The 12,671-nt window shown below is 41.1% G+C and overlaps 1 protein-coding gene across 4 annotated transcripts in view; it reads left to right on the plus strand.

Annotated features, from left to right (window-relative positions):
• LOC311148909 (casein kinase I-like) overlaps positions 1 to 9,635 on the plus strand; it is a 59,997-nt gene extending 50,362 nt beyond the window's left edge. The window contains exons 7-12 of one of the 4 annotated variants that reach the window (XM_084185929.1): positions 4,170 to 4,254; positions 4,368 to 4,516; positions 4,780 to 4,860; positions 5,866 to 5,973; positions 6,730 to 6,836; positions 7,115 to 9,635. In XM_084185929.1, the coding sequence (XP_084042055.1) occupies positions 4,170 to 4,254; positions 4,368 to 4,516; positions 4,780 to 4,860; positions 5,866 to 5,973; positions 6,730 to 6,836; positions 7,115 to 7,169 (585 nt within the window). In that variant the 3' untranslated portion in view covers positions 7,170 to 9,635. The remainder of the gene's footprint in view (positions 1 to 4,169; positions 4,255 to 4,367; positions 4,517 to 4,779; positions 4,861 to 5,865; positions 5,974 to 6,729; positions 6,837 to 7,114) is intronic. The other 3 variants (XM_084185930.1, XM_084185932.1, XM_084185931.1) reach the window with 3 other exon arrangements.
• The last annotated feature ends 3,036 nt before the right edge of the window (positions 9,636 to 12,671 follow it).

A 12,671-nucleotide genomic window follows, 5' to 3' on the forward strand; every position in this document is an offset into this window, starting at 1 on the left:
ATATCTGGACGCCTAGTTCGTATCCTAAATTCTCCTACCTTCTATGTTATTACTATTTCCTTCGAAATAGTACCTTCGAATTGTACCATTGTTCCACGTAACGGAAACAGATTATTGTTTTAGAATTCATTAACTGTTTGCATAAATCACTGGTGTTACGCAAACTATAGAATTGAGTAATAATTAGAAATGGTCAAAGAACGTTTCCAATTCAACTTCCCTATTAACTTACTTTCCTTTGTTATCCATTCAGATCATAGCCACAGCTCTATGCAATTACCAATCCGCTATTATTAGAAGTCAGTAAATGTAGGTAACTGTCCTTTCTGATTAAGCTACAGGTAACAAAAGAAACACTTTCTGTAGTTTACAAGCATATATTCAATTTCCATATTCCATTCAATATTTAAAATTACAACCCCATTTCCCAGTAGGTTCCTTTAGCAAAACATTAGGCCACACAAAAAAAACTATTCCCTCTAAATCGTTCCGCTATTCATGTTCAATAACTTAGCCTTCAATTTAAACGGAGCGATCTGCTAAATCGTTCAGTTTACATCTTAAAATAAACACTGGCTGCAAATTAATTTAAGCAACCCATGGCCATAGTCTAATTATAATCGGAAACCCAGATTTTAGTCAGTAACACAGAACCTATGTCTATTGAAATGACAAGTAAATCCCGCAAATATCCCAATTACAATGGTTTGTAGGCTTAACATCTGTTATATAACAGAATTACCAAAATATTGCCTTAAAGGTCGTCCAAGTGTTTCTTTGCAAAGATCTCACATGCTCAAAGAGAATAAATTAGCAGTCAACGAGTCAAATCTACATTCATTGATTTGGAAACAGATCTAACAAGTTTAATCAAATGGATTATGTTTTCCCTTGTGACATAATGAAATTCCTTTCCTACACCACCTTAGCTCCGCAATGAGAGACAGTCATATAATGCTTAACCTCATCTCTATCAAATTGTCTATGTATTCTTTCCCACCCCTCCCGTATGTCTACGTTTTGGGTACGCAAGTTAGTATATAAATATTATTCCACTTATTACTTTATCAAATCTCTAGTAATCTATTACACGCACATAAAATTCACCATATCGTCCTATATTCACATCAACCAATCAATTCGTGTTTTTAATTATTCTCAATCGCTACAAATCAGCTTCTTCAAACCCCTCCACCTAGCACTCTGTCTCTATGTAGCGCAGCCCTTTCGGCTATTCTATTTCGTTTCTGATCACCTACGCCGGATGAGCAGAACTCTTTTAAACTTCTTGTCTACTAGCCTGCCTGTCTGCTAGCCTGCTTGTCTACTAGCCTGCCTGTCTGCTAGCCTGCTTGTCTACTAGACTATTTTTCCAGTCCCTTCGTGGTCGCCAATTATGATGTGGCAAAATTGTCCTTATACTGATCAAAGAACCAAAGTATATCCAGAGTTTTTGTAGAATTAAGATATACTTTATTACAATAGACACAGTTGAGGTGGTTTGCAAAGCATCTGCCTTCTACCTCCCAGCTCTCAGTTTATATAGTCATTTCACATACATTTGAGCTTAACCCCTCCCTCTTGACCACTCCGCCCACTTCCTTAGTCTATGATAGTAGTCATGCTGTAATTAATCAAGAAGACGCCCAACCCTAACTCCATTCCCGTAATATGCCTTAGGATAGAGGCAAAGGATAACACTCTGGTTTCAGTCACTGATAAATCAGGACAGCCTTGGAATAGGTAAGAGCGAGGAATTCGACCCGAGGTCAGATCCCCATTTCACACACACACAAACCCAGTGAGAGGTATTAATTAAGTTATTGCCTAGCAACAGCGATGTACCCATGTTTAACCCTGGCTCCGTGTTCGTCATGTTGTGATTAACTTTGTCTATCTTATAGTTTATTGAAAAATCCTCATCAATTGTCTTGCTTAAAGGTGAATTTGTCTCCCAGTCTCTGTTGGAAAGCAGATTGAGCCAGGTGTTCCTCTAGGATTTTGCCTGTGCTTAGCTCTATTCCGTTTCTATTTATCATAAACTCCCTAGTTCTTGCCGATGACAAGCATACCCATAACATGATGCAGCCACCACCATGCTTGAAAATAAATATGAAGTGGTACTCGGTGATGTGTTGTGTTGGATTTGCCCCAAACATAACACTTTGTATTCAGGACAGTTCATTTATTTGCCACATTTTATGCAGTTTTACTTTAGTGCAAAGGGGAGGCATGTTTTGGAATATTTTATCCTGTACAGACTTCTTTCTTTTGACTCTGTCAATTAGGTTAGTATTGTGGAGTAACTACAATGTTGTTGATCCATCCTCAGTTTTCTCCTATCACAGCCATCAAACACTAAGTATTTTAAAGTCACCATTGGTTTCAAGGTGAAATCCCTGAGCGGATTCCTTCCTCTCTTGATACACAATCTAAAGTGTAATGAATAACTTCACCATGCTCAAAGGGATATTCAATGTTGGCTTTTTTTTTTTTTTTACACTGCTATCAATAGGTGCCCTTCTTTGCGAGGCATTGGAAACCTCCCTGGTCTTTGTGGTTGAATCTGTTTTAAATTCACTGCTCGACTGAGGGACCTTACAGATAATTGTATGTGTGTGGTACAGAAATGAGGTAGTCGTTCAAAAATCATGTTAAATGCTATTATTGCACACATAGTGAGTCCATGCAACTTATTATGTGACTTGTGAAGCACATTTTTACTCCTGAACTTATTTAGGCTTGCCATAACAAAGGGGTTGAATAATTATTGATTTTATTTTTAATGAATTTGTAAAAATGTCTAAAAACACAATTCCACTTTGACATTGTGTAGTGTTGTATGTAGGCCAGTGTAAAAAAAAAACTATATTTAATCAATTTTAAATTCAGGCTGTAACACAACAAAATGTGGAATAAGTCAAGGGATGTGAATACTTTCTGAAGGCCCCCCCCCCCCCCCCCCAATAACAGTTTCATATCCAATGCTCGTTATAGGACACATCACTGCACTCTATACTCCTCTGTAAACTGGCCATCTCTGCATACTTGACGCAAGACCCACTGATTGATGCTTATTTATAAAACCCTCTTAGGCCTCACTCCCCCCCTATCTGAGATACCTACTGCAAACCTCATCTTCCACATACAACAACCGTTCTGCCAGTCACATTCTGTTAAAGGTCCTCAAAGCACATCCCTGGGTCGCTCCTCTTTACAGTCCTCTTTACAGTTCACTGCAGCTAGCGACTGGCACCCCAATGGTGGAACAAGCTCCCTCACGACGCCAGGACAGCGGAGTCACTCACCACCTTCCGGAGACATTTGAAACCCCACCTCTTTAAGGAATACCTGGGATAGGATAAAGTAATCCTTCTACCCCCCCCCCCCCTAAAAAAAGAAAAAGAAAAGAAAAAGTGTAAAGTGGTTATCCCACTGGCTATAGGGTGAATGCACCAATTTGTAAGTCGCTCTGGATAAGAGCGTCTGCTAAATGACGTAAATGTAAATGGAACGAACTGCAAAAAAACAGTGAAACTGGACAGTTTTATCTTCATCTCTGCATTCAAAGACTCAATCATGGACACTAACTAACACTTGTGGCTGCTTTGCGTGATGTATTTGTGTGCTGTTGTCTGTGCCTAACAATGTTTGTGCTGCTTCCATGTTGTGCTGCTGCCATGTGTTGCTACCGTGTTGTCATGTTGTGTTGCTGCCATGCCGTGTTGTTGTCTAAGGTCTCTCTTTATGTAGTGTTATGGTGTCTGTCTTGTTGTGATGTGTGTTTTGTCCTACATTTTAATTTTTAATCCCCCGTCCCCGCAGGAGGCCTTTTGCCTCTTGGTAGGCAGTTATTGTAAATAAGAATTTGTTCTTAATTGTCTTGCCTATTTAAATAAAGGTTAAATAAAATATATAGATGGGATGACTCAAGATATAAAATGGCTTAAGAGAGGATCTGCATGTGGAGGCAAACTAAGACACCTTAAATATTCTACATGTAAACATTATGCCCATTAAATTACGCTGCCTCCAGCTATGTATTGCCCCAAATGTGGCTGTTATATTATGCATTCTGCGAAGCTGTAGTTGTTCAACTCTACTGTGCTTTGTGTGAATTAAAGCTGAAAACGTGGGAGGATAATTGTTGTACTGTCTGTTGATTACAGGCGGACACATTGAAGGAGCGGTATCAGAAGATTGGAGATACCAAGCGAACTACGCCAATTGAAGTGCTTTGTGAAAGCTTCCCGGGTCAGTACTGCCATTTTGGTTTGATTGGTTTGATTTGGAATCTTCATGACTCCTTTAGTTCTAGTTCAGTTTATGCAAATGAAATAATTTTCTGCCTTTGACCTTCGCCGCAGAAGAGATGGCCACCTATCTGCGCTACGTGAGGAGGCTGGACTTCTTTGAGAAACCTGATTATGACTACTTACGGAAACTCTTCACTGAACTGTTTGACAGGAACGGCTACGTCTTTGATTATGAATATGACTGGGTCGGCAAGGCACTTGTGAGTCTCGTTTTGTTTCTACTCCGTATTCAAAGTTTTGAGTGGACCACTTGACCCCTTTATCTGCAGACTTTCGTTAGTCTTTTTCTGTAAATAATCACATATGGGATCAAAATTGAGATTTCCTGTGATGTCTCAGCGATTCAAGGGCCTTTTTTATTATATAATATATTAATATCTTCAGGTTGTGGTGAGTGTAAAGTATTCACAGCAATGATTTTGATGGCCTAGGTAAAATGCTGTCATTTTGTCCCCCACCATAGCCCACACCGGTAGGCCCCATCCCCAGTGACACACTCGCTCAGCCCAGCAGAGACAAAGCACAACAGCAGACCAAAAACCAGGTGAGCTCACCGCCGCCCGCCACACCCACCCACCTCGTCAGTCGAGTTTTCGTGTCTCAGAGGCAACCGCCAAGCCTCCTGTCCTAATCGCCACTTCCTCAAGAATACGGCCTCTTTTACAATGTCACCTTTGTCCACTCCAACCTCTTCAATCTACTCTTTACTCTGTTGTGGCGATTGAGCAAGAAAGATGGGGAACTGATGAACCTATTATAATTGTACTTAAATGTTGTAGCAACATCTTTGAAAGTTGAACTGTTTTAGCATTGGAGGGTTTTGTCTTCAGCCTGCCTTCCTAAGAACTAGTCATTTCATGCATGAGTTGAAAATGCATTGTTCACATCAGCAATGACAAAGCAGTTTGCTTAGTGTGTGGCAAAATTGCTTTCTTTTCCGTTCCTTGTTCTATCAGCATGCTATTTGAGCCTTGGTCCTACTACAATGTCACCAACATGACACATTGTTTACATTTTTGCCAATTCACAATGATTCATTTGACTTTATTAGTCTTAATCTTGTTCTCTAAGACAAAGTGCATAAGGTTTTATGATTGCTGTGGACTCTGGCCTGTATTTATGGCTCTCCAGAACAATGTAATGAGTAGAACATATCATCATTTATGAACATAAACATGCAACACGTTGCATAACACAAACAATCACAGATTTTATTGCAGAAACCAGGAATAGAATCGGAACAATGATTAACTAATTCAGTCAGATCAATAGAAAATATAGATGTTGGAATAAAAGCCAAGATGCTTAGGGTTTTTCCGATCAAGGCTGTTTTCACTCTTGCATTAGTCAGTTGGCTCTGCTTTATGTTGTGCTCTATTTTCCTTCTGTTATGAACATAGTTTTAACAAGCCTGCTTCTGCTTGTGACATGTCTTCTGTATTTATTTCTGTTTGTTTTTGTTCCCACCACCACCCACCACATTACCTCCCACCTCTTGACTCCCGCCCCCCATAACCCGCCCCCCATAACAAACCCCACCCCCCGTCAGTTGCCTGATGCCAAAGGAGATGAGGCTCAGCGTCAGCTGTCTCCAATGACCAATACGGAGACACTGGGGTCACATCTCGTGGCCGAAAGGCTGGGGGGCTCTGTCCAGGTACTGCTTGCTGCACATGGTGCTGCATGGCTGTGTCTGTCCACTCCAGCTTTCTCTCTCTGTCTGTGTTTGTCTGTCTGCCTGCTCTGCTTCATTTATCCAGGCTGATAACAGGGGAGGGAAGCACAGTCAGGGGAACCCTGCGGTCATTGAAGCCATTATCAGGACAGGAACCCCCCTCCCCTCTCCCTGGAAATGGGTGTGATATAGGATCTGATTGAGCATGTACTGTCTCGGCACAGACTCAACCTTAAAGGGATGACGGGGCAACAGCAGCTCAGAAGATGCCTGGTTTTTTATTTATTTAATTTGTATCTGTTAGCTACACCCTTCACATGAAAACATAAACTCCGAAGTGGATATTTCACATCTATAGTCCTTTATGGTGCAATTATGACTTGCTTAAAGTGATGTACAGTCTGCCGTCTCAGATGATTAAACTTTGAGAATTATGTTTTGAGCAAATGTGCCATCTAGTGTTTTGGAAGGGAATTGCACCCTTTGAAAAAATGACGTATTTTTACCAACTAGTAGATCCATTTCAAGTTTTAATGTCACGTGCACAAGTACAGTGAAAAGCCTTTCTTGCCAGCTCTTTTACAATGTAATGTGGTCAAGGGTAAGAGTTATAAGCTAATGCTTCAATTTCTCATTTCATATCAAGGATAAATTACAGATAATTAGTCATGATTTTACCATGTATTCTAAAAACGTGCACAGACATCCTGTCTGAATTCCTTGTCTTCACCTGTACAGGTGATGAGCTCGGCAAATGGAGAGCTGAACACTGACGACCCGACGGCAGGACACTCCAACGCTCCCATCACTGCTCCCACTGAGGTGGAGGTGGCTGATGATACAAAGTAAGATAGCTGTCTGTCCCTGGGGTTGACTGGCAGTGGCTTGCCATGCTCTGCTCTGTCTCACTACCTCTGGCAGTCATTGCAAGAAACACACTGTCAAATGGTTTCTGAACCCATTAATTCAAAACACAGTTTTTAAATTTTTTTTTTTTACAGGTTTTACATGTTTAAGGCCTCTAATGTTCAGTTAAGCCTTTTTTAGTTTTTAACATTGAATTTTTTAATATGCAACATTAATTTCCTTTTGGAACTAAATGAGAGTATGTCCTTGCCTGCAGGTGCTGTTGTTTCTTCAAAAGGAGAAAGAGGAAAACCCTCCAGCGGCACAAGTGAAGTGAGGAGAAGACCTCGGAGGGAACTTGAAACATTCTGGTCACTTTCAAGTTTTAAATGGAAGCAACTACACAGATCACCCATCCTATCTCCCTTTCCCAATCTCTCTCTTTCTTTCCCTCTCTCTTCTCTATCTCTCTCAGCGCTCTCCTGCTACATGCGTGTAAAGGAATGTTGTTGTCCTTCAGACTTTGTGGGCTTCACAACAGACTCTGGCTCCTAAAAGAAAATAAATAAAGAAACCGTTAAAGTACCTGCATAATAAAGAGAGAACGTTAAAAGCTGTAACAACGAAACGCGAATACCGTGGCGTGAATATTAAAAAAAGATACTGTTTGAAACAGTTGTTGTATTCTAGATTCCATACAGAGCATTTACTGATCAACAGCCATTGATCTGAGGGAACTGTCAATGAGTCGAGTGAAAGAAATCTGTTCCATAGAAATAGTCCTTTATTTGTGGGATCAAGGTAAGAAGCAAGACTGAACTATACTAATGATAACTCTGGAGTCACTGAGCGCAACAGGAAACACTTCATCTATACCAGAATTGGAGGATTTTTATGTTTTGAGTTTATTTTTTATTTTTTATTTTTTTATCCTCTGTTGTTTTCAAAGTCAACTCCCTGGATTGAAAACAAATGTTTGTTGTAGTGTACTGGAATTCATTTAGGATATTTTTTTGCTCTGGCTTTCATGTCTGTCAATGTGGACTTTGTAGCACAGTCACTGGCCTCAGGTACTGTGGAAGATTGAGAGAAACAGATATTAAGCTCTCTTCTTCTTATTGCACTTTTGGAAACAAAAAGAAAGTGCAATGGAATTCTAGGTTTGAAATTAACAAACAAGAAAACAACTAAAGACTGATCTAGGAAGTGTCCTATACAAGGCTAACACTGACTGTACAAAACATTAAGAACACCTTCCTAATATTGAGTTGTACCCCACAATAAGGGCATGTCAAATTGGGTGCCAATTTTGTCCTCAGAATAAATCCTTATTTAACCTGTCTCCTCCCCTTCATCTACACTGATTTAAGTGGATTTAACAAGTGACATTAATAAGGGATCATAGCGTTCACCTGGTCAGTCTATGTCATGGAAATAGCAGGTGTTCATAATGTTTTGTACACTCAGTGTATAGCTGAGTAAGGCCGAAATGTCAATTTACATGAAACAAGATATCTTTCAGTTTTATTTCTACATCAGAATAATTTACCAGGAAATCATAGTTTGTGCCTTTCCAAGTAAAATGTTTAAAGCTCAAGTAAGTGTCCTGCAATGACATTTTATCAGAACTGTTCCAAATGTTGCTCATTAACTGTGTGTGTGTATCTCTGAAAGTATTGTCTTTCTGACATGCCCAGTGTAGAGGTCCTACTGTCTCACAACTACCGTGTCTATCTCCTCTGCTAGGACAATCAAAGGATCTTTAGTGGTGGAGTTAACTCTCTAGGTGCACTCGACAACAAAAAATAGGAAAGATTTGAAAGCTTATGCATTATGAACTAAGCAATTCTAGTCACTGATGGTGGCAGATCAAAGTTAGAGGCAGCATGCAAATATGTCAAGTTTATGTTTAAAGACAAAAATGAAGTGATACACAACTGTTTTTCTTTTGAAGTTCCTTGCTGCAGTAGTTTTGTGAATTTTTGCCTGAACATTGTAATGGTCTATGATTTTCATGGCTTAACATGAGATGTGTTCGACCACAACAACGTGCTCCGTCGTCTCAAGTGTATATATATATATAGTAGGTACAGCGGTCCCAAATTGTTTTTTAAAAAAAATCAAAGATGGCTGCCGTGTGGGGTCTCAAACATTAATTCACAAGCGAAGCCCCCCAAACCCCCTTGATTGTAATACTGTAAATATCCCCATTTACGAAAGACTGATTTATCACTATGCCCTTTAAAATAGCATACCGTATGCTTGTGTCGTCATTGTGGTTATGAGTCAAGGCCATGTGACCCAGAATGTATTGTTGTCATGAGATCAGTCATACATGTTATGTTTTTTTTCTTCTGAGAAGTTAACATGAGGGCATTGGGGTAGTAGGGTTGCTTAACAAAAATGAAATATCAATAGCAGATATGTACATTTTTATAAACGTCTCAAACTGAGAAGAGCAGGAGAAACATATTGGACTCAAAATGTGATGGCACTAAATGAAGGAAATAACTAGTCTCTTTGTAAATAGCAATACCATGAGTTTTAAATTGGGATTTTAACATGTAGTGGAACTGTTTCCAGTTAGGTTGTTTTCCCATAACTTTTTAAAATCAGAAATCTATTTGATTCCCACTGTGTGCTGTCTGCCACCATGCTGGTAGAACTATTTTCCATTTCCTTTCCTCCTAGTTTAACCTCCGGCTATACTGTGAGTGCTCTGGTGATACAATATTCAACAGTGATACAATATTCAATGCAACGGAATGGATATGAGTTTCCCAATACAAGAAGCTTTATACTTATGGTCATTCTGATTCTTAACAGGGCAATTTTCCATGATTGTGCGGTGTGAGCTCTGGTGCAATATTTGTCACTATGCTTTACTCAAATAATGCAAAACTTTTGCAATATGGAAATATCACCGATTGTAATCAAGATGCTGTTGATCGACCAGTATGGTATTGGTCATGCTACGAATTAACCTCAGTGTTCCTGACATGTTATTTGAGCGAAGTGAGATGGGGAAGTGAAACATACTATAGAATGCTCAGTCTGTTCAACTGCCATTAGTGTTAGGCTAGAACTGGACTACATATACCTGACTCACCATGTGGATAATAAAAGGGAAAAAAGCCCAATGGTAACACACATTTGCCACCCACACAAGCAGCCTGGTCTCATAGACTAGATGTAACATAGTAAACGTAAATCCAGGACACTCAAATTAGTATGATATGTTACGTTTGGTATGGTTAGATAAGACGGGTTACTTAAGACATAAACAAAAGTAGGGTGGGTGGAAAGGTAGGTGTATAACTTCTAGTAACCCAAAGGTTGCTTGTTCGAATCTCATCACAGACAACATTTTAAGTAATTTGCAACTTTGCCAATACTTACTACTTTTTAGCTACTTTGCAACTACTTAGCATGTTAGCTAACCTTGTAATTCGTAACATACCCGACATGGCCAAAAGTAGATTCGGCTATTTCAGCCACACCTGTTGCTGACAGGTGTATAAAATCGAGCACACAGCTGTGCAATCTCTATAGACAAACAATGCACGTATTGAAGAGCTCAGGGACTTTCAACTTGGCACCGTCATAGGATGCCACCTTTCCAACAAGTCAGTTTGTAAAATGTCTTCCCTGCTAGAGCTACCCCAGTCAAATGTAAGTGCTGTTATTGTGAAGTGGAAACATCTAGGAGTGCTGAAGCGCGCAGCGCATAAAAAATTGTCATCCTCGGTTGCAACACTCACTACAGAGTTCCAAACTGCCTCTGGAAGCAACGTCGGCACAAGAACTGTTCGTCGGGAGCTTCATGAAATGGGTTTCCATGGCCAAGCAGCTGCACGCAAGCCTAAGATCACCATGCGCAATGCCAAGTATTGGCTGGAGTGGTGTAAAGCTCGCCGCCATTGGACTCTGGAGCAGTGGAAACGCTTTCTCTGGAGTGATGAATCACTCTTCACCATCTGCCAGTCAAATTAAATAAAATCAAATTATATTTGCCACATGCGCCGAATACAACAGGTGTAGACCTTACAGTGAAATGCTTACTTACAAGCCCTTAACCAACAAATAACATAATTAAAGAGCAGCAGTAAAATAAAATAACAGTAGGGAGGCTATATACAGGGGGTACCGATATAGAGTCAATGTGCGGGGGCACCAGTTAGTCGAGGTAATTGAGGTAATATGTACATGTGGGTAGAGTTAAAATGACTATGCGTAGATAATAAACAGAGTAGCAGCAACGTAGAAGAGGGGTTGGGGTGGGCTTAGCTTTTTGGACCTAGACTTGGCGCTCCGGTACCGCTTGACTAGGGTGGCTGGAGTCTTTTACCATTTTTAGGGCCTTCCTCTGACACCGCCTGGTATAGAGAGGTCCTGGATGGCAGGAAGCTTGGCCCCAGTGATGTACTGGGCCGTACTCACTACCCTCTGTAGTGCCTTGCGGTCGGAGGCCGAGCAGTTGCCATACCAGGCGGTGATGCAACCAGTCAGGATGCTCTCGATGGTGCAGCTGAATAACTTTTTTAGGATCTGAGGACCCATGCCAAATCTTTTCAGTCTCCTGAGGGGGAATAGGCTTTGTCGTGCCCTCTTCATGACTGTCTTGATGTGTATGGACCATGATAGTTTGTTGGTGATGTGGACACCAAGGAACTTGAAGCTCTCAACCTGTTCCACTACAGCCCCGTCGGTGAGAATGGGGGCATGCTCCGTCCTCTTTTTTTCCCTCTAGTCCGACGGACTAATCTGGTTTTGGCGGATGCCAGGAGAATGCTACCTGCCCCAATGCATAGTGCCAAGTGTATAGTGCCAAGTAATGTTTGGTGGAGGAGGAATAATGGTCTGGGGCTGTTTTTCATGGTTCGGGCTAGGCCCCTTAGTTCCAGTGAAGGGAGATCTTAACGCTACAGCATACAATGACATTCTAGATGATTCTGTGCTTCCAACTTCGTGGCAACAGTTTGGGGAAGGCCCTTTCCTGTTTCAGCATGACAATGCCCTGTGCACAAAGCGAGGTCCATACAGAAATGGTTTGTCGAGATCAGTGTGGAAGAACTTGACTGGCCTGCACAGAGCCCTGACCTCAACCCCATTGAACACCTTTGGGATGAATTGGAACGCCGCCTGGGAGCCAGGCCTAATCGCCCAACATCAGTGCCCAACCTCACTAATGCTCATGTGGCTGAATGTTGCGGGGACTTGCTTCCAATGTTCCAACATCTAGTGGAAAGCCTTCCCAGAAGAGTGGAGGCTGTTTTAGCAGCAAAAGGGAGACCAACTCCATATTAATGCCCATGATTTTGGAATGAGATGTTCCATGAGCAGGTGTCCACATACCATGTGCATCATATGAGTTAGAGCAGTGGTCACCAACCCGTTGATCAACTGGCCCATCTCAAAGGCGTTCCTAGTTGATCAGCAAACATTTCTGTAAAAAACCCAATGATAAAGCCTTGCGTTCCTATTTTTTTTATTAATTTCGTGCTGTTGGCGGAAGGTGCACTTGATTCAGCAGCCCTAACGCCGGGAAGGCAGTGTTCCCATTTTTATCAATTTCATGTGTCTGAAGGTAGAACTCAGCTTACCCGGCAGGCCCAGAGAGCAAATCGAGTGCACCTAAAGGCCTACCACTGGCCAATCAGATAGCTCAGATCACCGTGTCTGCACAGTTTCCTCGAGCCATATACTGTAAAATGAAGCCTCGAATGCACAGCAAAGTTGATACTGTGAGATTTAAAAACGTTAAAAACTATGACTGGAGAGAGACCCAAAAAATACAGCAAAGAGCTGCTGTTTTTATTGTTATTCAGCACTGT

Source organism: Coregonus lavaretus (assembly GCF_964263955.1).
Source record: "Coregonus lavaretus genome assembly, chromosome: 21".
NCBI classification, from domain to species: domain Eukaryota; kingdom Metazoa; phylum Chordata; class Actinopteri; order Salmoniformes; family Salmonidae; genus Coregonus; species Coregonus lavaretus.